Source organism: Lytechinus pictus, chromosome 16 (genome assembly GCF_037042905.1).
Source record: "Lytechinus pictus isolate F3 Inbred chromosome 16, Lp3.0, whole genome shotgun sequence".
NCBI lineage: Eukaryota > Metazoa > Echinodermata > Echinoidea > Temnopleuroida > Toxopneustidae > Lytechinus > Lytechinus pictus.
In genome coordinates, this window is record NC_087260.1 from 6,939,921 (window position 1) to 6,965,898 (window position 25,978).

General features: G+C 37.0%; 1 protein-coding gene across 10 annotated transcripts in view; it reads right to left on the minus strand.

The window, feature by feature from the left end:
- Positions 1–11,225: 11,225 nt before the first annotated feature.
- The window catches only part of LOC129278928 (X-linked interleukin-1 receptor accessory protein-like 2), a 33,704-nt gene continuing 18,951 nt past the window's right edge, over positions 11,226–25,978 (minus strand). For 7 of the 10 annotated variants that reach the window (XM_064111729.1, XM_064111733.1, XM_064111731.1 and 4 more), the window contains exons 7-11: positions 25,024–25,151; positions 24,182–24,325; positions 21,211–21,366; positions 13,756–13,837; positions 11,226–13,245 (exon numbers count right to left, since the gene is read on the minus strand). In XM_064111729.1, coding sequence (XP_063967799.1) covers positions 12,792–13,245; positions 13,756–13,837; positions 21,211–21,366; positions 24,182–24,325; positions 25,024–25,151 — 964 coding nt within the window. In that variant the 3' untranslated portion in view covers positions 11,226–12,791. Of the gene's footprint in view, positions 13,246–13,755; positions 13,838–17,414; positions 17,433–21,210; positions 21,367–24,181; positions 24,326–25,023; positions 25,152–25,978 lie in introns of all 10 variants that reach the window. The other 3 variants (XM_064111726.1, XM_064111724.1, XM_064111723.1) reach the window with 1 other exon arrangement.

The following is a 25,978-nucleotide window of genomic DNA, read 5'->3' on the forward strand; positions in this document are numbered from 1 at the left end:
AAAAAATGGGTTTAGTCGCACCCCACACACCTCGCTCAAACATGCAGTGTTGGCCTGTTAGGGCAAAAACGACATAATTTATAAAGTATATTGTCTTTTTATACCCTCGCAAATTGGACCGTAAACACGCAGTTTTCCTAGCGAAATATATACCCTTTTATTTTTATTTTAATATTTTTGACATCCTTATCCCCCCCCCCCGGGTGCACAGACCAGTTCGTAGTTACTTCATGGATAATTTTGGTCAAACGACCTTTCATTTCTTTCATTATGATAGGCAGATTTCAAAGGAAGATTACGTAAGCATGCCTTGCATAGCAGGATGAAGAAATTGAATAGACCAGGTGATTAGAATAGCACACCAATGAACACTCAATGAAGGTATATGTTGCATTTCTACTTTGAATGCATATTAGGCCTATAGCATGCTGTACAATGTACTTGGCAAACTGTGAAATAGCAGTCGTTCGTGGACGCATTGTTGTTTTTTGTTGATGTAAATGAAAAACGAAATTCAAAAGAATACATGAATAATCAAGACATCAAAGTTGGTGCTTATCTCATTAAATTTAAAACCACCATGTCACTTCTGTACCAATGACCTTCCTCTGATCATGCGCAGAATCTTCTGATCATGAGCAGTGTGGAACAACGCAGTGCACATAACAGCTGCACTCCAGAAATTACGTGATTTTTTTTGTTATCTGTTCTCTCGACTCCATGAAAGATTAAATTTTCTACAATCGAAATGAGAGGGTCATATCCAAGCTACCTTAGGTCTGCACTAATGTTGGTTCGCTTTTTTTTTAGGGGGAGGGGTGTAATAATTAAAAACTGTCATTTTATGTGATGACTAAACTATACTTTAGATCAAGGGCCGCAAAACGGTTTTTGACAGTGTGTGTGTGTGTGTGTGTGTGTGTGGGGGGGGGGGTTGCAATACAACCCCCACAATAATATGATAATGTTCAAGTGTCGTAAACGTTTTCTTTAAAAAGTGGGGCAAATGCCTTCTCAGCCCCCCCCCCTCCCCCTTGATTCCACAACTTTTGTACCCTGGCTAGTCAAATTGTTGACATATATTCGAATTCGAACTAAACATCAAATGTATCTATATTACCAGCATCATTTTCAAGCGCTACCTATGAATTATTGCTGTCAATTAATGAAATGACCATTTTCCCGTTAACCAGATCGCCACTCATACTTCCATGGTTATAGTTATTCGGAGAAAGCTGAATCTTGCACTTTTATTTTCCTATGAAACCTCAACTAGCCAGAAACACATCCGCGTTGTAATCATTTGACACCATACCCCCTTTTATCTCTCTCCCGGACTCATCTTTCTCTCTTTTCATATCCCCTTCTCTCTCTTCCCCTTCACCCTCTATCTCGACCTCTCTTCCCCTCTCTCTCTCAAACTCTCTCTTCTCATAGTTTGTGGCAATAAAACCAGAATATTTCTCATACAGAAATTTGTCCACTTCTGCATAGAAATTTCAAGATCGTACTTTCAACAGCTAACTCCGTCTTGATCCTCTGATCAGCATCGAAACACGCAATACACCAACAACTGGTTTTGATATCATTGTAGCTATAGGATATGGGTATTGTAATAGACTATTATACCCATTCCAAAATTATCAAATACATTATTTCAATCATCATAAACTAAATACTACTTATAAGTCTAATCTACCAAGTCTTTTTTACAAATAGGTGGATAATTTAACTTGGCATTGGAGGACTATTCAGTTTATGATTTACACTATTAGAATTCATATTGTAATTATGATAGGCCAATTTTACACCAATTTCAATAATACAAATTTGATATCAATTTAAGTCATTTCCAAGGGTGCTAGAACGAAATGAGCTGTTGATACACGATAATACAATACACACTAGCTCTTAATGAAGATTTAGATATAAATGGCAACCACTAAAAGATAAATCATTAGATAAGAGTAGTTTTATGCAGCCCCAGATTATGAAATAAATTAAACCTACAAAATAAAGAATATATCATCATTACAATGAGATACATCTAGAATCTAACATATCCATTTAGTACCTAACTTTATTCTGAATTTTTTGTTTTTAGATACTGCAGTACAAGAGGATCCAGTAAGATACTGCCTTCCAAAACAAACCAATCATTGGTGCATACATTTTGAGAAATAATTATTAGATAAGTTTACTATCAAGCTCCCATACAGTACAGTCTAACAATTATTATCCCAGGCAAAAAGGATGGATATAATTTCCATAATCACTGTTAATGTTTAGTAATCATAACTAATTCAGGTTTAATTTGATTTAAAAAAAACACATACCAATTCATGCGGTCTGCATTTGAAAAATATCTAACTTCTATCATTGCTGTCATCGAACAATCTTAATAAAGGCCAAAGAGATTATTAAATATTTGAGATATGCAAGAAATGGCTTAATACCAAAAAATACTTGTAGCTATTCATGTACATGTAAATCGAGAAAGATATAACATATAAACATATCGAGAACTAGAAAATGAAACATCAGTAAGGCATATAAACAAAAGCAGTAGTTCCTTGGTACTTTTATGTGTTGACATGCCACTTGAGTTCTAAAAAATATACAAATACTCACACTTTCTCTTTACAGCTTAAAGGTCAAGTCCACCTGAGAAAAATGTTGATTTGAATCAACAGAGAAAAATCAGACAAGCATTATGCTGAAAATTTCATCAAAATCGGATGTAAAATAAGAAAGTTATGACATTTTAAAGTTTCGCTTATTTTTCACAAAATAGTTATATGCACAATTTAGTCACATGCAAACGAGAGAATCGATGATGTCCCTCACTCACTATTTCTTTTGTTTTTTATTGTTCGAATTATACATTATTTCAATTTGTGCAGATTTGACAATGAGGACCAACTTGACTGAACCATAAAATGTTAAGCAATGGTAATTTAACATGTTCAGGGAGAAATCAAACTTTGTTTCACAGGACAATGAGGAGAAAATTAAAATATTTCATATTTCATATAATAAAATACAAAAGAAATAGTGAGTGAGTGATGTCATCAGTTCCCTCATTTGCATACCGACCAGGATGTGCATATAACTGTTTTGTGAAATTAAGCGAAACTTTAAAATGTCATAACTCTCTTATCCGATTTTGATGAAATTTTCAGTGTTATGCTTGTTGGATTTTTCTCTTTTTATTCAAATAAACTTTTTGTTGGGGTGGACTTGTCCTTTAAAGAATTCATTATGGATAAAAGAGTTTGTATCACCATAAGATAGAGCAAAAAAAAAAAAAAATTGGGGGGGTATTTTATAGTCCATCACAGGGAAAGTTCTTCACATGTGACATCGCACATCTTTGTCGCATTGCCAATAGGAGGATCTGCATAGCATTAGTGATCGCAATATTCAAATGCTCAGAACTTTCTCATTATTTGTCTGATTTGTCTAAAACTTTCTTTGATCTTATTCTTTCATTTTTCTCTTTCAACACAAGCCCACTTGTTCCAAAGGTTTAATTCCCCTTTAAGAAATTCTAAACCGAGTAATTGCCCTTTGATAAAAAAGGATCGAGTTTCACTACCCAATCAAATGTAGGCCTAATGTTTTTTTTCTTTTTCTCTGAACACAGAAATAACATCCCAGATGATTCTCTGCAGCTTATTTATTTTGGTACTTTTGAAAATAAAGAATGAAAGTTAAAAGAAAAGAATAATCGCGTTTACAAGGACTTCAGAAGGGTATGATGAAAACATGTCCCTGTGACCTTTGGACCTCAAAATCAATAGGCTTCTTGGGATCCCTGCTAGTATCACCCACCAAATTATATGAGCCTAGGTTAAGTTAAACTTAAGTTATCGAGTACCCAAGCGAGGACCCTTTTTTTTTGCTTGTCAAATTTTTCCTGGGACCATTTTAGAATTGAAATTTGAAAACCTTTTTTTTCTTAGAATCAAATGACTTCCATTTCAGTTGTGAAAATATGTTTTTTCCTTGAACAAAATGACCAAATCACCTCAATTTTTTTAGAGAAAACCTCTTCTTTTCCTTGTCAATTATTTTTTATACATAAATGCCCCCCCCCCTTGGAAAATCCTGGATATGCCCCTGACCTGAATGAATTATTATATGTTCATTTTCTCAAAGAAAGAAAAAGGAGCAAAAGGGCAGAAAAGAAAGACAGAAATATGAAATCCCACAAATCATAAAGCAAACATGTGACAATTAAAAAATACGATGTCATTGTAATCATACTTAATTGTCTGACAATTCAATTTAATTGCATAATTCTTCCTGTGTCCCACATGGTTAAAAATATGTTAGTACTGCAGTTCAGTACAACCAGTATATCATGGCCAATAGATATATCATATACCGGTACATTGAAATTTTTCCTCTAAGTTACACCTTTAAAAGAGTACTCACAATTATACAGAAAACAATTTACACATGAGATTAATACTACATCGACACTTGCTAGTATTATAGCTTTAAGATAAATCATCTCATTATTGAACATACATTATAACATCTACATAATTAAATTCCAACTGTTCATTAAACATGATTAAATACGACACATACATTTATTCACATAGCATTATAGTTACATAATATCATTATTACATCATTTCATTATTGAAAATGTTGAAGTATAAAAAGACACCTTCAGAAAGTATTCGAACTGAATATAGAACATACATTTATATATCTTTCTACATCTACAGTTAAGGCAATTTTTTTATCTTCTTTCAGTGTTCGCAATGCGCCTTAATGCCCTCTACCTTCGACTTAACGTCTAAATGTGTATTATAACGGAATAAACCCATTCATAGACTTCGCCCTACGTAGGATGTATGTATGCATATATATATATATTTCTCTACATCTGTGTTTAAGGCAAATTTTTTTGGTCTTCTTTCGTTGTTCGTAATGCGCCTTAACGCCCTCTACCTTCGTCTTTACGTCTATATGTGTATTATGACGGAATAAATCCATTCATAAACTTCGCCCTTTCGTAGGATGTATATATGTATGTATATATTACCTCACATTGCTAGAAGACATTTCTAATTTGTGATGCCATATGCTAGCAGCTGCCCCATGCGTCATGAGATATAAATTCCATTAAATGAAGATTTCCTCAGAAAGTTTCGACGGCCCTACCTGTACATTCAATATCACCAAACACCTCTGGGCCCCGTCTTACAAAGACTTACGAATGATCCAATCAATCATAACTCTATGGAAAACCATCAGTGTCATAATTTTGTCTACAGAAAATTTGCAAAATGTCCTTTGTAAACAGAGGAGAACACCAAATTGTCAAGAAAATCAATGGATTAATGGATATATATTCATATCTAGAAAACTTTTTGAACAAACATGCATTTTAGACGTTGACGTTGCTGGCTTTCCATAGTTGAGGTTGATCGGATCAATCACAACTCTTTGTAAGACAGGGCCCAGTTCATATTTGCCTCCGTGAAAATCCACTTTCCAAGCGTCATAAACCAATTAGAAAATAAGAATTCATGGAATTTTATATTACATGACATAAAAAGGAGCTGTTCACATATGATATTAATCCGAAACTTGAAAAATTCACAACTTCTTTATTCTTTCACTCTTGCTGCGCTGATGATGCAATTTTGCACATTCGTACAATTGAATTCAACAATTGTAATAATTATTTTTCTCCCTGAACTTTATACCGGAGTATGTGATAAATAGCTAAAGTTCTCGGGTAGGATCTATTCAATAATAATCAATATCGATGGTGAAATTTTGAACTCTATATTCAAAGAAAATATCATCAGTACAATTGTCATTATTATTTCTCCAAAAATTCATTCAACGTCCAAATAGTTATTGGATTTTTTTTCTCTCATTTGTATGTCTTCATTGAAATCATCTTCTTGTCAAGGGGAACATCCTCTTGATAAGATGACCCAGAGCTCAGGGTAAAGGCGTAAGACTTTGAAAGCAGGGATTTTGAGATGAAAATGTTTACTTGAATGCAGAAGAAGTCACAACTGAACATTTATTTTTTTATGATCTACCAGTTGCAGCATATCTTAAGTTGTGGGGTCTTGTTTCATCCTATAAATAATTGTAAAAGAACATTAAAATTACAAATCCAAACAGTTCTGAAAATTAGAAGTACAAAATAGTAACATGTAGATTTTACACAATAAAATACAATACATTGTTTATTGCACAAATTTAGCTGAATTAATTTTGTATAGAGGATCCATCTACAATGAACTCGTAACTATGAGAGTCATCTTGCTAAGAAAGGCACATTATGTTAAATAGTTAAACAACTTATAATTACATGATTGTTTAATAACCAAATTAATTAGGAATTTTTGTAGCTGTGATGCAATTGTACATACCCATTGGCCTGGCACCAACCAATATGTTTTTCAATCACATCAAAAGTTTCAAAAGTCTTCAAAATAAAATGCATTATGGATATCAAATATACAGTAAGAAATACCATAAAACAAACTAGATAGATTCATGACAATTATTGTGCAAATGTTCACGTTTGTCTGTGGTGCCTTTGGGGTCCTTACAAACTGGTGAAAAAAAACCCATACATACATGATTGAAAATATAATTCTAAGGTCAAAAAAAAAAATTATGACTTTTGAACAAAATGGATTCATTTGCGAAATTATCAGAACCTAAGAAATGGATGAGTCGTGGTCTTGCGTTTCTGACTCTCGCATTTTTGAACATAGGGTCATGGGTTCGAAGTCCAGCCATGTTTTCCTTCGGCAAGAAATTTATCCACACTGTGCCGCACTCAACTAAGTTGAGGTAAATGGATGCCCGCTAGGATGAATTCATTGAATGTATTGAGTTCTGCTGATAAACTGGTAGCTCGAGCTGAAGAGGGGGTAATAATAGTTTTGCTTTGTATCATCCGGCAAAAATCACAAGATAAATCATTAATATCACCATTAAACAAGTAGAATGTCATTGGTATATAATAGTTAACAAGAGATGTTCATACTCAATTTGTTTGAAAGCAATCGCATTAATAATAATAGTTACATTCATATAGCACTTAATACTTTGCATTTCTAAGCGCTTTACATATACGTATTTTACCCCAGTCATCGGATCCTGACATGCCTGCACACAATGTATGCACTTTCTCCACTCCCTGGGGAGCATTCCAACAAGAGTTCCAAGACTCAATTGCTAGCCAACCTACAGGCGTTTACGTCCTACTGGGTCCCCATTTAACACCTGGGTGGAGAGTGGCAAAGTGTGGATTAACGCCTTGCCTTAGGACGCTAGGCCGTGGTGGGATTTGAACACACAACCCTCTGATTACAAAGCGAGAGTCAGAACCACTACACCCCAACACTTCCACATAGTGCGATGACAGCAGTGTCCCGTAACACAAAAGTTAGCAATTAATTGTACGCTTGATTTTTATAATTGATTGTATGATGTTGTCAATGCAATCAATCATAGAAAAATGTTCTACGATCATCGAATCCCAGCCATGGCGTATTTCCTTCGGCAAGAAATTTATCCACATTGTGCCGCACTCGACCCAGGTGAGGTGAATGGGTACCCGGTAGGAAGAAATTCCTTGTATGCTCGAGCGCCCGATCAAGGTAGCCGTGCAATTAAGCCGGGGTAATAATAATAGCAGGGCCCGCTGGGAGAACAGTTTTCGGAACTGAAGTGGCTACCCTGGGTAAATATGCCGATATTATTATTATTATTGCTAAACTTTGTGTTACGGGCCTCTGATATGGCAGAATGGCAGTGATGCAGCTTTAGATATAACTTCACTACATTCTACATTAAAGATAAATTCCAGTTCTGGTAACGATCTCAAAATGACTTTTTACAGAATCTAATATAATGACCACCCAAATGTCTGTTTAGCCCCTTTCACAATTGACGTACGACCTGTTTACGACCACCTGCAACAGTTTTTTCTAGTTGTTGCACGATCGATCCCTTGGTGTCTTGCGAGCACTCGCAGTCGTTGTAGACGATCGCACAAACTCGAGGTGGTCGGAGGTGATCGTGACTGGTCGCATCTGAACCTTGAACATGTTCAAAATCCAAACGCGATCAAATACGATTGATTCACTCGCAACAGGTCGTACCATCGGTCGGGCGATCATCGTGTGAGTGTTGTTCAACGTTGTACGACTTGGTGCGAGAGGTGGCACAACTAAGTATAGTCGCATTTAGTCGACTGGAGGTCGTACAACACTTGCACATGTGCTGGAGACCTACAGAGACCAGTCTTGCGACTGGGTGCGATAATATGAGACTGTTGCAAGACCGATCGAAATTACGGCTTACTACATTCCACTACCGTTGCATTCGCATGTATGCGACCGTTCGGCCCCTTTCACAATTGACGTCCGACCAGTTTACGACCGCCTGCAACAGTTTTTTCTTGTTGTTGCACGATCGATCTCTTGGTGTTTTGCGAGCACTCGCAGTCGTTGTAGATGGTCGCACGAACTCGAGGTGGTCGTGACTGGTCACATCTGAACTTTGAACATGTTCAAAATCCGAACGCGATCAAATACGATTGATTCACTCGCATCAGGCCGTACCCGGGGTCGTACCATCGGTCGGGCGATCATCGTGCGAGTGTTGTTCAACGTTGTACGACTTGGTGCGAGAGGTGGCACAACTAAGTAGTCGCATTTACTTGACTGGAGGTCGTGCAACACTTGCACATATGCAAGCGACCTACATGTACAGAGACCTGTCTTGCGACTGGTTGCGATAATAATATGGGCCATAAGACTGTTGCAAGACCGATCGCAACGGCTTACAACATTGCACTACCGTTTCATTCGCATGTATGCGACCGTTCCACTCGCAATCCCTCGTGCAACACTCGCATGTGATCGCACGAGCACAATAAGAGCATATGCGACTTACTCGTGCAACGGGGTTTCCTGGTTGTTTTTGTTGTACGACAGCTGTTGCAACTGTGAAAGCCTCTGTGCGATCTTATGAGATGACTAGCGATTGATGGCTGTTGCAACCTGTCGCACGACCAAAAGGTCGCAAATGGTCGTACGTCAATTGTGAAAGGGGCTTTTGTATGAATAAAAAATATGTGCCAAAGGATTCTGGAAGAAATTGTGTAATTGCTGAGAAATAAGCAAAATAAGCGCGGATTCGGTCACTTCCGTCGGGTCTTTATTCCAGCAATAATAATACACTGTCCCACGTGTGCCTATCTGTGTTGGTGATTTTCAGTGTGATCGTATTTCAGCTTAGATTTTATGATTTCACAAAGTTCAGGTTATGTAACTGTACCAGATCTAGATCCACGATGATATATAGTCTTACTTAACCTTGGTTTTACAGACTTTCTCACAAAATTTGTGTTTTACTGCAACTACTATCATTTAGCTTTAAGTGTGCCTCCCAAACCCCCACATAAGTAATTAATATAAAGTATGTTGCTAAATAGTACTTATTGCCAACTTAAGGAGGAACAGAAGATTACTATAGACATTAATTCATCTATGCTTTGCAATGGATTTATCAGCAATTTCAGGAAAATTAGAAGTCAATATTCAACTTTTAACATTTTTTCCTTGGATAACATGAAAAATTATATATTTTCTGAAGCACATTGAGGACATTTCAGAGAGAAAAAAGAATTTTCTAAAAAAAAATTAAAGGAAAAATTTCAAACCATTCAAAGTGTAAACTAAAAGTTAAAAACTCAATTATTTGACTGTAATTTTCACATTTTTTTGTGGCATGGTAGGATTAAAAAAAAAATTTCTTGTGGAAATATCAAGATGAAAATGCTCGCTATACCAAATAAATGATAATCGGTCACATAATAACCATGCGGGTTTATCCAAATTCAACAAATTAAGGCAAGTTTCTTTCTTCTTCATATCTCTTTTTTTGTTGTTCTCATCTAATCAATTCAAATACAGTTTTCCAACCACTATGACTCTTCAGATTCTGGGTTTCACAAAACTTGATGTCAATGGTAAGCCACTGAAATCCATCAGTTTGATTGGTTGACAGTTAATTTGCAATGCCATTTTATGAAACAGGACCAGACTTCTACAATTCTGGAATAGTATACAAATAATGCACAAAAGCGCGTGCATGCAGGGCCAAATAATGAACGATGTGCAAGAAGAGCCTATGGATATACCGCACCGAGGTCCGCAGGACTGATCGCGGTATATCCATTTGGCGAGTCGAGCACAGAATTCATTATTCAGGTCCTTTATGCACAAGAATGCATGCATTGTTTTGTTTTATACAACCCCCCCTCCCCCATGTTACTGAGTTGCCCCGAATGCTATATTTGATCTAAATTCTAGATAATTCCAGACCTCGCTCTCTCCCGCTCTTTGACGTCAGAGTGCAGGATAGTACATTTGGTATGACGTCAGAGTCCAGGATAGTGCATTTTGGATGCCATAGTGCAATTCGCTGAATATCATGTGATCCGATTTGGACCAATCAGATTACAGGACATTCTTGGGAGTTGTATATAATTGGATTATGAATTATTAACTTTTTTTGGACATGTATATTAATTTTGGTCCCAACAACATAGATAGTATCGTATAAAACCTAATGGGCCCGCTAAAGAAGGGAGGGGGGGGGCAAACGTGTACAAATACATGTACATGACCATCAGACTGTGAGCTTATATGTGATCCAGCACCACAAAACCAACAACAAGTCGCCAGGGAAGGTTCTCTGTAATTAGCAAAAATAGTAATTTGGTCTTCGGAAGGTAACAAATGAAAAATTAATTATTTGAAAGAACAACTCTTCTTCTTCATACTGTTAAAATTTCAAGTTGTAAAGTTGAATAGAATACAAAATACAAAAGTTTCTTGGACACAAGTTTTTGAAGAAGACTGCTTGGAAGTTTTATTGAATTTGCACAGGGTGCACTCTCATGCATGGGCGGAAATCCCAGGGGGGACGCGTCCCCCCTACCCAAAATAGTGGGGGGGGGGACACAATATCAAATGTCCCCCTACTATTTTTGGTCTTTTATGATGGAGAAAAATTCATCATTCACAATCAAAATAATACATGTACTTTGGACTAAATGACCTTACATTTCGGGGTGAAAACCTTTTTTTTTTTGCGTTAAAATCACCTTACACTTTGATTGATAACCTTTTTTTTTTGCTTGTCAACTTTTCTAGCCCCTGGTCCCCCCTACCTTTTGGGACAGATTTCCGCCCATGCTCTCATGAACCAAGAACTTTTTTTACAAATTATACATCATTATAAAGAGTAGGATGTGCTTGTTCAAACTCAATAAAAATCTCAAAATTCATTTTGGGCGACTTATTGGTTTTGGGGTGACTGATCATATATGTACGTTCAAACCCCCCCTTCCTCACAGCCTCTGCATAATTTGAACATTAACGCTAATAGCACCAGTGAAAATGACAATATACTGCTTTTTTTTTGGTATTACTATCTGATAGTAAATTATACGTAGATGAACAAAAAGTTGGACAATGACTAGTCAAACACATACATTGGCAGGTTTTCAATTTACATAGCATAAAAAAAGTCCAACAATACTACAGAACTTTCCATAGGTTTGCAATTATTACTTAAGAATATATAACATATATTTGATCAAGACTTCTAACTATAAAAGCATTATCAGTTACATAGTTTGAGTTGATAAAAGTATTACAAAAATTTCATTCATGATATAAATGTGTGGTACACAATGATAAAACAACATAACTTGGGCAAAAATTGCGATGAAAAAGCAGGCAAAAGTCGAGTTGCAATGTAAAATCGAAGAAAAAAATGTAAAAGCAAATTATGACACGGCAGAAATATTGCTGAAGATTCTCAGACATATATACATGTAGATAAAGATTAGTTGATTTCACATCAATCATAATTCATCCTAAGATTGACCTCAACTCTGAGTTAAGGTTAACCATAAAAGAATACGGGCCATGGAGTCCAAAGAGCACATGCTGTAGCACATACATGTAGTGAATTACCATGCTCAAGTCAGTATTCATTCACTTGTGCTGATAAAACCTCCTTGATACATCAAAACTTACACATCTACAGCCCATTGAAGAAGAGAAGCATTCAAACGCAACTAAAACAAAGTCACATATAAGCCATCAATGGATACTGCTGATTGGTTGAACATTGAGTTGTGTTTGATTACATCTCTTCATGGAACAGGGACCTGGGGCCCGTAACACAAACTTAGCAATGATTGAAGAACAATTTTCTACGACTGATTGCATTGACTACAATGTACAATCAATCGTGAAAATCAAGCGTAGGATCGGTCGCTAACCTTTGTGTTACGGAACCCAGAACAGACTATTTAAAGATCCAGGTTAGAGATAAATTACTAGCTGTGGTGATGACCTAAAAATAAGTTCAAACAGAATCCAATAAAACAACCACCCAATCGTTTGTAAGGATAAATGCAAAATGTGTTGAAAGTGATTGGGGCAGAAACAGTGTTTTTGCTGGGAAATGGACAATAGCATTGTCTTTTTTTTAATCAAACTATAAAACACTCGGTCCCACATATGCTTATCCGTGTTGGTAATCTTCATGGTGATCATCTGCATCTTAGCTTTCATGATTTCTCGGGTTTATGCACATAAACCAGATGTAGATCTTCCATGATATGGTGACGGTTGATTTTTAAAGATTTCCTCATGAAATCATTGTTTGCTTCAAGTATGTGTACTAGGATTTAACTGCAACAATTGCCATCACACCACACAAGGCGACCGTCTCATTTCAGGTTTTCTCCTAGGCACAGAATCGTCCTGCAAATCTTCGATCCAACTATCACGCTCTTCACTCAGGAGCGGCTGCTCCGTTGGACTGGAACGCTGCCTTGGAATAGGTGGCATCTGCAATCGGAGCATCCTCCAGACGTGCCTCTCGGCTCTCCTCAGCTTCGGGGCTTCGCGGATGGTTGCGCTGGCTTCCAGCTCGATAGCGTTTCCATTGTCCATCGAGTGGGTTCTGACGGGCGCCTCCAGGGATCGGGTGTCCTCGAAGATCTGCCAGTCGAGTCGTGGGTGAGTGCTGATGATGTGGTCGAGGGCCACGTAGGATTTGATGACGTCGGGTGAGATCTGTCGGATGAAGATTGGTATGATCTCTTTCTTGTGCTGCTTGATGATGTCAAGGCACTGCTCCGTCTCAAGTGACACGTACCTATGAATAATGATAAACATTATATCAATAATGGTGATGATGATGGTGATAATGACGGTGATGATGGTGACGATGATGATGTTAAATTGTTGGTGCTGCTGGTGATGAAAATGATGAAGATTCTACTAGTACTGCTACAACTACTACTACTTCTACTACTACTACTGCTGCTGCTGCTTCTGCAACTACTACTACTACTATTTCTATTACTACTACCACTACTACTACTGTACTACTACTACTACTACTTAACCTGCTACTTCTTCTTTCTATTAAACCTTCCAAACGACCACTTACAATGGCAGCCACCACCAAAAATAACAACTTAGACCATGATAAATCATATCAATAAGCTGAAACATTAACCCCAACCAAATAGATAAATAATTTACATTACTTAACTTTCAATATGCAATGTAATGATTAAAGAATACTAAAATCCCAATGCTCATGAATCAAGTTAAGAGTTTGAATGGCCTTATTCTGCCATGGGGGTAAGATATTTTTTACCTGTATGTCAGAAACTGTGGAGACAAAAGAATGATGTAACGACGACTCCTGGTCAATGACTCAACGATTTCTTCTGATGTTTCTGCAAAGAACAAGGTGTAAAAATAAATGAATTACATTTTGTCCGGCAATTCCCTATACATGCACGGGACCTCCCTGGAATGAATTAACTTTTTCTTAAAATTCATATGGAACTTTTAATGCTGTCAATTATCTTGGCTTGGACATTTCATGAAATTTAAAATGGTGGGTGAGGAGTACCAAAAGCTCAAATATTTCATTTTCATCATCACCATCATCAATCACCATCACCATCACCACCACCACCACCACCACCACCATCATCATAATCATCACCATCATCATCATTACCATCACCATCATCACCATCATCACCATCATCACCACCATCATCACCACCACCATCATCACCACCATCATCACCACCATCATGACCATCATCATGTCCATCATCATCACCACCACCACCATCATCATCATCACCACCACCATCATCATCATCATCATCATTACCATCATCATCATCATCACCAACATCATCATCATCATCATCATCACCATCACCATCACCACCATCATCATCATCATCATTGTCATCATTATCACCACCACCACCACCACCACCACCACCACCATCATCATCATCATCATCACCACCACCATCACCACCACCACCACCATCATCATCATCATCACCACCACCACCACCACCACCACCACCACCACCACCACCACCATCATCATCATCATCATCACCACCACCACCACCACCGCCATCATCAACATCAGGGAAGGTAGGTGCAAAGTGTACATCTAGGTCTTGATTATTATTTAAAAAAAACCTTGGTGCTGCATTGGGATTCGAACAAATGACCTTCTAATAAAAACCACAAACATTCTTCCAAGTTGCTTTGCAGGATGACAGCACAGCAAGGGCATTTGGAAATACAACTATGCAATTTTATACCACAATCACACCAACAAATCAAACCGACCAATGGTAGGTCAAGATATAGTCAGTCGGGACCCTGTCATATAAACCTTAGCAATTGATATTTGGGCTGATTTTACGATTGGTCAAATACAATTATCAATGCCATCGTTAATTTCCATGTTACAAGATCATGGAGTTTGTTTTGTTGGTGTAACTGTTATATTCATAGTACACAAGCTCTGGGGCCAGCAGACAGGGAAAAAATGGGTATGATTGATCCATTGTTAGTATTCAACAGAATCTCATTATTCCATGCAAACTTCTAGCACAAGTTTGGTTCCAACATACTGCCATAGAGCTATTGGTGAGGGTATGCCAATGTATTAATGACCACAGTCCATTAATAATAATAATAATAATAATAGGCATTTATATAGCGCCATCTATCTAGAAATATTCTATTCCGAGGTGCGTTGTTATTATTATTATTACCCCGGCTTTAGCTCGAGCTGCCATTCAGCGCTCATGCATTCAAGGAATTAATCCTGCCGGGTACCCATTCACCTCACCTGGGTCAAGTGCAGCACAACGTGGATAAATTTCTTGCTGAAGGAAATTACGCCATGGCTGGGATTCGAACCCACGACCCTCTGTTTCAAAGTCAGAAGACTTATCCACTGGGCCACAACGCTCCATTAAGCAACTACAGTAGTTGAATCACACATATAATAAAATAACAAATAAATACATTTATGTTCAGAACCCTGTAAATCATTTGATTGATATCTTTGCTGAAAGATGGTATAACTTATTACACTATGGGTAAAGGGGTCAGTAAAATGGTAAATTGCAAATTTGTCTACTGCTAACTCATCTACTCACCACATGGTCTACTTTCAATTACCGTAGTCTAATGCCATTCCGTCCATCAACATTCCGTCTAACAACCATTTGGTCCAATCATCACTTCGTCGAATCACCATTTCGTCTATGACCATTCCGTCTCATAACCAGTTGGTCTGATATCCGTTTCATTTTCATTCATTTTGCACGATTTAACACTCGGTCCAATTAGACCAAATGGTATATGGACCAACTGGTTATTAGACGGAATGGCATTAGACTAAATGAAAGTAGACTATGTGGTGAGTGGACAAACTGATGGTAGACCAAATGTTAATTGACGAATTGGAAATTGGACGAATTGGCATTGGACAAATTGGAAATAAACCAGTAAAATACCCTACATGTACAGATCATCGATATAAAAAAGCTGGATAGAGCTACAACCAAGGAGTAACTCCTTGTTACAACACACTCTTTTTGAGGACACACTTGTTTTATCTAACATGTGCATGTTGTTTCTTATGCGTTGGTATGGCCCCATATACTGTTAATCGTGTCATGGAGTATTTTTACTAGGCTTCAAGGCCATGCTTGCGGCAGCAGACAACAAGCAGAACATCAATGGGTAATTAAATCAACATTAAAATTATTTTATCAATTTTGCTTGCAATTTTTTGCATCCTCAAAATACCGGTATTATATTTGCAAAGATGAAACCTGAATTCTTTTTATTAGGAGATCGATAACTAATTTTCTCTACCCAAAAGCCCAAGAATATACCATAGAAAATATCAATAAGATTAATAAAGCACTTTTGGAAAAATATAAGGATGTAAAAGGCCCAGTTTAGCAAAATACAGCATTGAATAAATATGCAGTTTGGATGGATTAATCATGTTCCAGAAAAGAAGATATAGGGGAAGGCGGGGTAAGTTGTGACACTTTTTGCATTTTGCATGTTAGAATTGATATGACTAATAATATTGTAGTATTATTAAAGTACCTTGCCTTTAAATTTGATTCTTGGGAAATATTTTTCACCCATATATAACTTTCTACCCCCACACTGAAAGTCATTGTGACCTTTGAAAAAAACGATGTCAAATGGCTCAACTTGCCCCATCTGTGGGGTATGTAAGTTGTGCCACCTTCTGTGGTAAGTTGAGCCACAAAAACTATGTACAAAATGTATACGGGAAGAACCGGCATGCCATTTTTTTTTAATTTAAAGTCTTTTCACTTGCTAATTCTCTATAAATACTAACATCCTCTAAAAGTAACAGAACTGTCATGTGAATTTGCTCTGTTCTGCCTGCATATCAATGGCTTTTTAAGTTTGTTTTTTTCATATTATACATTACCATAAGAATTACCATGGCTCAACTTGCCCCATGTTGGCTGGCACATATTACCCCATTCCCAACATAATGCGATATTTTCACATCCACACATTTCTTATGCATCCATCATGTAAAAGACTATGACAAGAATGAGAATCCATACATGGACTGACAAAATTGTTCTTATTTCTTTATTATATTTAAAAACGTGTGTGGGTAAAAAGCACTGATCTATCTACACCCTTTTAAAACTTTTTTGGCTGAAATTTGTATTTTTCTCTCTAAAAAAGTACTTTTTGTTTCAAACTTGAAAACATTGTGGTGGGGTTAAGTGTTATATAATGGGTCATCATTGCACGACACTGACACAATGTCTGACTTATTCATTATTGGCATGGGGGTGGTGGCTCAACTTGCCCCTATGCTCAACTTACTCCGCCTTCCCCTACTGCATATAATACATGTATGAATGATTTCTTTTTAATTCATGTACATATACAGGGCACCCAATTACTTACGAACGAGTCTCTCATTCTCTGCATATACAAGATAAATGTCAATTCATAAATAAATCAGTGATGAAGTATAATACCGGGTATACAAATATACCAGGCTTTGAGTAAGTATAGCGGGAATTATTCATCAGAGGTTGGACTGGCATTACTATTTTTCCCCGAGGGGCGAAGCCCCCGAGGGAAAAATAGTGATTTTACCAGTACAACCGAGGATGAATAATTCCCTCTATACTTTCGAAATAAAGGCCTGGTATATTTGTTTTATATCCTACTTTAATAAGTTATAGGAATAGATCTTGATAATCTAGTTCTTGTACTCTTAGTTCATCTTTTTTTCAATCTAAATCAAACTAGCCGCGCTGACTGACCTACTTTTCCTGAAGTGCTTAGCTACGCACTCAGTGCGCGGAACGCGTATTTGTGCTTGCGCTATCATGATCTGTGACGTCAATGATGGAATAGTCGACTATTCCATCATTGACGTCACTGAACAGCACATTTTCTTCGGTGGGCATTTCATTTTCGACATCATCGCAAAATAGTGAGAATATGTTTGGTCACATGATGTTATTTAAAGTAATCAGCAGACAGGATTTAATTTATGTAGGATATAATACTTTTTAAAGAATGGGTATCGAAATCCTTGCTATCTGATTGGTCAATTGTTGTAAAGTTTATTTTACTGGGCAGATATAAACGTGCTATTGTGAAAGTAGGATATTTGATGGCATTGTGCATGAAAGCTGATGCACACGACATGAATTGTTCACACTCAGATAGTGGGCATCCATATTTTGCAGACCCCTTTAATAACATCTTTTTATTGCTGATTCGCATGCCCACAAAACCAATCAATGTACACATGTCTGTATACTATTCATATGGGTCTCATATATGATTTGCGGAAATCGAAACTTCTCTAGATTTGCGTGCTTTTTCAGACCAAGTATTATGTTTTTAATTGTAGTATCATGACCTTTCTTGTTGATTTTGTCAAGAATAAATTCTTCAGATAGAATGCAAATTTATATGATGTTAGTTTCTTAGATGTAGTAGTAAGGGAGGGGAAATAGAAGCGAAATAATTCCAGGATAAGTCCACCCCAACCAAAAGTTGATTTTAAAAAAAAGAGAAAACCCAACAAGCATAACAATGAAAAATTCATCAAAATCAGATGCTAAATAAGATAGTTATGACATTTAAAGCTTTGCTTAAATTCACAAAGAGTTATATGAACATCCTGGTTGGTATGCAAATGAGGGGACTGATGGCATCACTCACTCCCTATTTCTTTTGTATTTTATGATATGAAATATTCTAATTCTCTCATTGTCCAGTGAAACAAGGTTTTATTCCTGATTGAACATGTGGAATTACCACTGTGTTAACATTGTATGGTTCAGTCAAATTGATCCTTAATTTTCAAAAATCAAAATCTGTAAAAATTGAAATATTGTATAATTCAAACAATAAAAAACAAAAGAAATTGTGAGTGAAGGATATCATCTACTCTCTCATTTGCATGTCACTGAGATGTGCATATAACTGTTTCATGAAAAATAAGCAAAACTTTAAAATATCACAGCTTTTTTTGTTTTACATTTTTTTTAAAGGAAATTTCCGGCAATATAAATTGCTTGATTTTTATCTAATGATTGAAATTAAACTTTTTGGTGCATAGACTTGACCTCTAAAATGAAGAGAGGTAGAAAAAAGGGGAATAAAGAAGAAACAAACGGGGGGGGGGGGGGGGAGGGGAGGGGGAGGAAGAAAGGTGAGGAAGGGGAAAAAGAAAAAAAAAGGATGTTTCCGAGTGCTGTATACATGTAATTACTACATTTTAATCCAAACTAAAATAATAACATCAGCAAGAACAAAAAAAAAACAAGTGGAACGCCTCTGGCAGTCTCGCCTGCATTACGCAATCTAATATAGCAGCAGTGCTAACTTTGAAAACTACTATAAAATAATCATTCACAAAAACATCATTCATATAATGACATAATACCACGTTCATTGACCATAAATGACATTTGAACGGAAACTTAAGACTGTCAACTACACCCATGTCCACATTTCATTCACTCTATCCATAAACTTTCAAAGTTATGATGGCACTTCAACACTTGCCCCAACATGGCCTAAGTTTATTGACCTTAACTGACCTTTGACTTGGTTTTGTGACCTGAAACTCACAGGGGATGTTCAGTGATGCTTGATTACTCTTATATCCCAAGTTTTATGAACTAGATCCATAAACTTTCACAGTTAGGATGGTAATTCAACAAATACCCCCAACACGGCCAAAGTTCAATGACCTTTAATGACATTTGACCATGGTCATGTGACCTGAAACTCGTACAGGATGTTCAGTGATACTTGATTACTCTTATGTCCAAGTTTTATGAACTAGATCCATAAACTTTGAGAGCTAGGATGGTAATTTAACATATACCCCCAACACGGCCAAAGTTAATTGACCTAAAATGACCATTGACCATGGTCATGTGACCTGAAACTGGCACAGGATATTCAGTGGTACTTGATTAACCTAAATGTCCAAGTTTCATGAACTAAATCCATAAATTTTCAAAAATATGATGGTAATTCAACAAATACCCCCAACTTGGCCAAAGTTCATTGACCCTAAATGAGCTTTGACCTTGATCATGTGACCTGAAACTCAGGCAGGATGTTCACTAATACTTGATTAACCTTATGTCCAAGTTTCATGGACTAGATCCATAAATTTTCAAAGTTATGATAGTAATTCAACAAATACCCCCAACTTGACCAAAGTTCATTGACCCTAAATGACCTTTGACCTTGGTCACGTGACCTGAAACTCAAGCAGGATGTTCACTAATACTTGATTAACCTTATGCCCAAGATTCATGAACTAGGTCCATATACTTTCTAAGTTATGATGTCATTTCAAAAACTTAACCTTCGGTTAAGATTTTGAAAATAATTTTCCCAACATGGTCTAAGTTCATTGACCCTAAATGACCTTTGACCTTGGTCATGTGACCTGAAACTCAGGCAGGATGTTCAGTAATACTTGATTATCCTTATGTCCAAGTTTCATGAACTAGGTCCATATACTTTCTAAGTTATGATGTCATTTCAAAAACTTAACCTTAGGTTAAGATTTGATGTTGACGCCGCCGCCGCCGCCGTCGGAAAAGCGGCGCCTATAGTCTCGCTCTGCTATGCAGGCGAGACAAAAATTACAGAAAAAATCTGTCCTTGAACTAAATGGTAAATGTGATCATGATTTGTTTATGGTAATAATGATGATGATGATAAAGATGGTGATGAATAAGGTGATTATGATAAATATTGATGGGGATTATTAAAGATGATGATGATGATGAAGATGGTGATGATGATGGTGATGATAATGATGATGATGGTGATGATGATGATGGTGATGATGATGGTGATGATGATGGTGATGATAATGATGATGATGATGGTGTCGATGATGATGATGGTGACGATGATGGTGATGATGGTGAAGATGATGATGGTGACGATGATGATGAAGATGATGGTGATGATGGTTATGGTGATGATAATGAAGATGATGATGAAGGTGATGATGATGATGATGATGATGATAATGAAGATGATGGTGATGATGGTTATGGTGATGATGATGATGATGAAGATGATGGTTATGGTGATGATGATGGTGATGATGATCATAACTTAAAATGATAAAGATGATTTAATGAAAATGTGATGATAAAAAGATGATTATAATAATAGTTACATCAATGATAAAAATACCTACCATTTCCAGGAATAAAGTCTGTCTCAGCGAGGCACACATTATAACCAAGCTTAGTCAAGCGTTTTTTGAGATCAAAGGCATAGATTCTATCTGGGTTCTCAGAACTCTCACTGTCTGACCAGTAGTAAGATATATACGCATCGTAAAGTCGACCATCTGAAAGAGAAAATAAATTATGTATTTTTCAAAAACTCCCCCATACATGATTACCAAACGAGACAACGTAATTGTTATCACCTACCATCACCCACACAATATTAGCAAAAAACTCTTTCGTCTCTTTTGGACCAGTGTATTGGAAGTCACTGCCCAATGACTTTAAAGAATCACCAAGCATTAATATTTTCAAGCGCAAACATAAAGAGATGCTAATTTGTCAATACTCCACACTAGCAAGTCACCCTGACATATAAAGTTATGTAACTAACAGTATTTAAATCTAATCTTTAACTATCAATAAATTTGTCTAATATTATATATTCTAAATAATGTCACTACAGTGCCTAACGACCTGTGTACCTGCCATGTTCCTCTTTTCAGTTTCAGTTTTATTTGCACCACCCTTTTCTCCCTCCCTCTTTCCTTTGCCTCCCTTTTCCCCTCTTATAATTTCTACTTAAAATTTACCATTACTATTTGTTATCATTACAATTATTATCTAAATTATTTTCAATTTTTTGTTATCGCTTATTCGCTCTATTTTGGTATTTGGTAGATTACTTATTTTAGCTCGCATTCCGTTCGTCTCTTGTATATAGGTTATGTTAACTAGTATTGGAACTAAGTTTAGGGACTTGCCTTTATTACAAGCTCTGCTTTTCTTGGCAAGTCCCTCCCGTTCAGTTAATTTAACTTCAATATTTGTTATGAAATGTCACTGAACTGTATGTTATTATTTTGCACATGTATTTGTACTGTTACTCCGACTATATTTTTTTGTTGAACGGAAATAAATAAATCTAAATCTGAATGTTCAATTTAGGGAATGGAGATAAGGGGGTGTTTCACAACAGAGTTGAGTGTGATACTAACGTCATGACAGTGGCGTACCTGGGATTTTTCACAGGGGGGGCAAAACCGTCCGCCAAAAAATTTGACAAGCAAAAAAAAAAAAAAAAAAAAAAAAAAAAAAAGGGTCTTCAAGCTCATCAGGGGGGCAATAAAGGTCTTCAAGCTCGTCAGGGGGGGCAGGGATACGTCCTTTGCATGGGTTGTGGCTCGTCAGGGGGGCAGACTGCCCCCTCTGTAGGTACGCTAGTGCGTCATGCTTAGTGCTGTTGCGCACATGACAAGTAACGCTAATCTCATGGATTAATCATATGCTATAGCGTGCATCCTCTAAGCACGATTGGACCAATGCAGCGATGCCTTTTACACCTCGTGTTACTGGGAATTACTTCAATCTTTGCGACACACCCAGACCTGCCAACCTCTGGGAATGAAAAACTGTATTCTGTGATTAAAAAAACTGTATTTTTCACAAAAAAAGTGGATTTCATAAGAAAATGCTTGGCGCACTCGCTCATCGCGGCGCTCAAGCTGCATGCAAGCTAAAATGCGCACTGCTCTTGCAGATGAAAAAAAAAAAACATTAAAACATGTGTATATCTTCACCCTGGTTTCAACAAAATGATTGAAAAAAAAAACAAGTTACCTGAAATTACATTGATCTAATAACCATATTTGTGCACGTTTTATGAAATAGAGACATATAGAGATTATTTTTCTCAATTAATTACGATTTAGTTTAAAAAAAAATATTAAAAAAAAACGTACTAAATACGGCTAACACGTACTGGTTGGCAGGTCTGCACACCCTCCTGTATGTATAATACAAATATACATGTAGTCAAGAGCATTGGTAAGAATCACAAACTTGAGGTACCTTTGGAACCATTCACCATTCTAAAAGGCTGGAGGCATAGCTGAGGGTGTATGGACTATTTCAAAGGTGTCAAGCATGCATAATTACTCCTATTATTATCCCATCTATTCTTGGTGTTTCAACAAAACTTGGGGCCCATTTCATATTAAGAGTTACAACAGTGGCCCATTTCATAAAGTACTTGCAACTGTTGTAACTTTATCATTATGGCAACTACCATGGAAACCTTGATTTTGATTGGCTGCTGAGCCATGTTACCATGGTAGTTGCCATTATGGCAAAGTATCAACAGTTGTAAGTCCTTTATGAAACGGGCCCCAGTGTAACTTTGCCATAATGGCAACTATCATCGCAACAGGGCTCAGCAGCCAATCAGAATCAAGGTAGCCATCCATGGTAATGGCAAAGTTACAACAGTTGCAACACATTAAGAAACGGGACCTGATTTTGACATGAGATAAACTTTGCATGCCGATGCTCGTTTCTGTAATTACAGTGATTGGATTTCAAATGTAGCTGATGGGAATTGAAATGCTTGATGGACTAATTAAGCACCAAAGAACAACAGGAGAATCTCTTGAAAGAAATAGTCAGTGACTTTCACAGACAACTGTTATAAGCTACTGAAATCCTTGCATCTGATAGGTTCAGGATAAGTCAGTGAAAATTTCTGAGTAATTGCTTCACGAAACACTCTCCAGTCATCAATTATACATAAAGTTGTGTGTAACTTGCAAACATCATCTGTGAAACATGTGGAGCGTTGTGGCCCAGTGGATTAGTCTTCTGACTTTGAAACAGAGGGTCGTGGGTTCGAATCCTAGCCATGGCATTATTTCCTTCAGCAAAATATTTATCCACATTGTGCTGCACTCATCCCATCTGAGGTGAATGGGTACCCGGTAGGAAGAAATTCCTTGAATGCTTGAGTGCCTAGGCAGCCCAGCTAAAGCCGGGGTAATAATAATAGCAGGGCAAACTGGGAGAACAGTTTTCAGAACTGAAGTGGCTTCCCTTGGTAAATATACCAATATTATTATTATATTATTATTAAACATCCCACAGAATAAAAGCCTGAATACTTACCATCTTTTTCTTGTTTTCCAAACTGATCTTTTAAGAGAAGGCGTATCTCAACCCTGTTGATCCGGTAGATGATACCGATGAGGATAGTGACAATGACGAATGCTACCAACCCGCTGATGACAGGTATCCACCATCTTGATTTTACTGTTGTAGCAAACAAAGAGAGGAACCTTTATCTACATCATCATCATCATCACTACCATCACCACTACCAATACCAACACTGTCATCATTAATATCATAACCACTACCACAATCATTATCATCATCACTATCTTGATTAAATTAAATTCATTCATTCATTTGACAATCAAAGGGATAAACAAAAACAAGATTAAAGATTCACAAAGTAGCAAAAATATAAAAAGATGGCTTGGAGACCCCATTATCATCAGCATCGTCATCATCACCATCATTGTCATCATCATCATCAAGACTATTAGGAACACAATCACCACTATTATCACCATCATCAACATCATCATCATCACCACCATCATCATCACCACCATACCATACCATCATCATCATCATCATCACCACCACCACCATCGTCATCAACATCATCATCATCACCACCATACCATCACCATCACCATCATCAACATCATCATCATCACCACCACCACCATCATCATCACCACCATACCATTACCATCACCATCATCATCATCATCAACATCATCACCATCAACATCATCATCACCACCATCATCTCATCACCACCATCAACATCATCATCATCATCACCACCACCACCACCACCACCACCACCACCACCACCACCACCACCACCACCACCATCTTCATGATCATCAGCATACCATCGAATGCCATCCTACCTTCCAAAACAAGTGTATTAAAACTATTAGCTTCGCTGGTAGAGCAGTAGAGTGTGTAGTTACCCGCAGCTGACTGATTCACATTGTGTAACGTGATGCAAGATGCCAATTCCTCTTCTGGATCATAACTGCCAATCAAAAATATTAATCATTAATAATGAAGACGGACAGTCAACCTGCCCGAAACGTCAAGTAACCTCTCTTCACTTCATCCTGCTACTACTCAAACCATCGCTACTCAAGCCATATTCAGCTCATCTCATCTGGTTTACAGTCCTTTTCAGGACTTCACTCACTTTCAAGAAAACAATATTTCTAATTTCCTCTTGTCATCCTTTCTCGTCTTCCATTTCAATCTTTCTGCCTGTATTCCCTTCCCTTCTTCATATTACACATGGTGAACCGTAAACCTTCTCCACGATATAAACTCCACCATGCAAATCTACAAAGATCATCGAATAATTAATCATTAGCAGGGTTGGGCTCAGTTACTCAATTACCATGGCGTAATTTCCTTCAGCAAGAAATCTATCCACATTGTGCTGCACTCAACCCAGGTGAGGTGAATGGGTACCCGGTAGGAAGAAATTCCTTGAATGCTTTGAGCGCCTAGGCAGACCAGCTGAAGCCGGGGTAATAGTAATAGCAGGGCCCAATGGGAGAACAGTTTCAGAACTGAAGTGGCTACCCTGGGTAAATATACCTACATGTATATTATTATTATAATTAATTACTTTCTTCAATAACAATTATAATTAAGTAATTGAAGAAATGTTCAATTACTTTTCAATTAAATTACATTTTTTCAATTACAATTACCAATTACTTTTGTCAATCAAAATTACAATTTCAATTTTACTTTCTATAAAAGTCATGAATGAAACCAATTTGTATTCTATATGTATCACAGGCTATTTCAAAAATAATTCTAAGATACAAAAAAACTGACAAGATG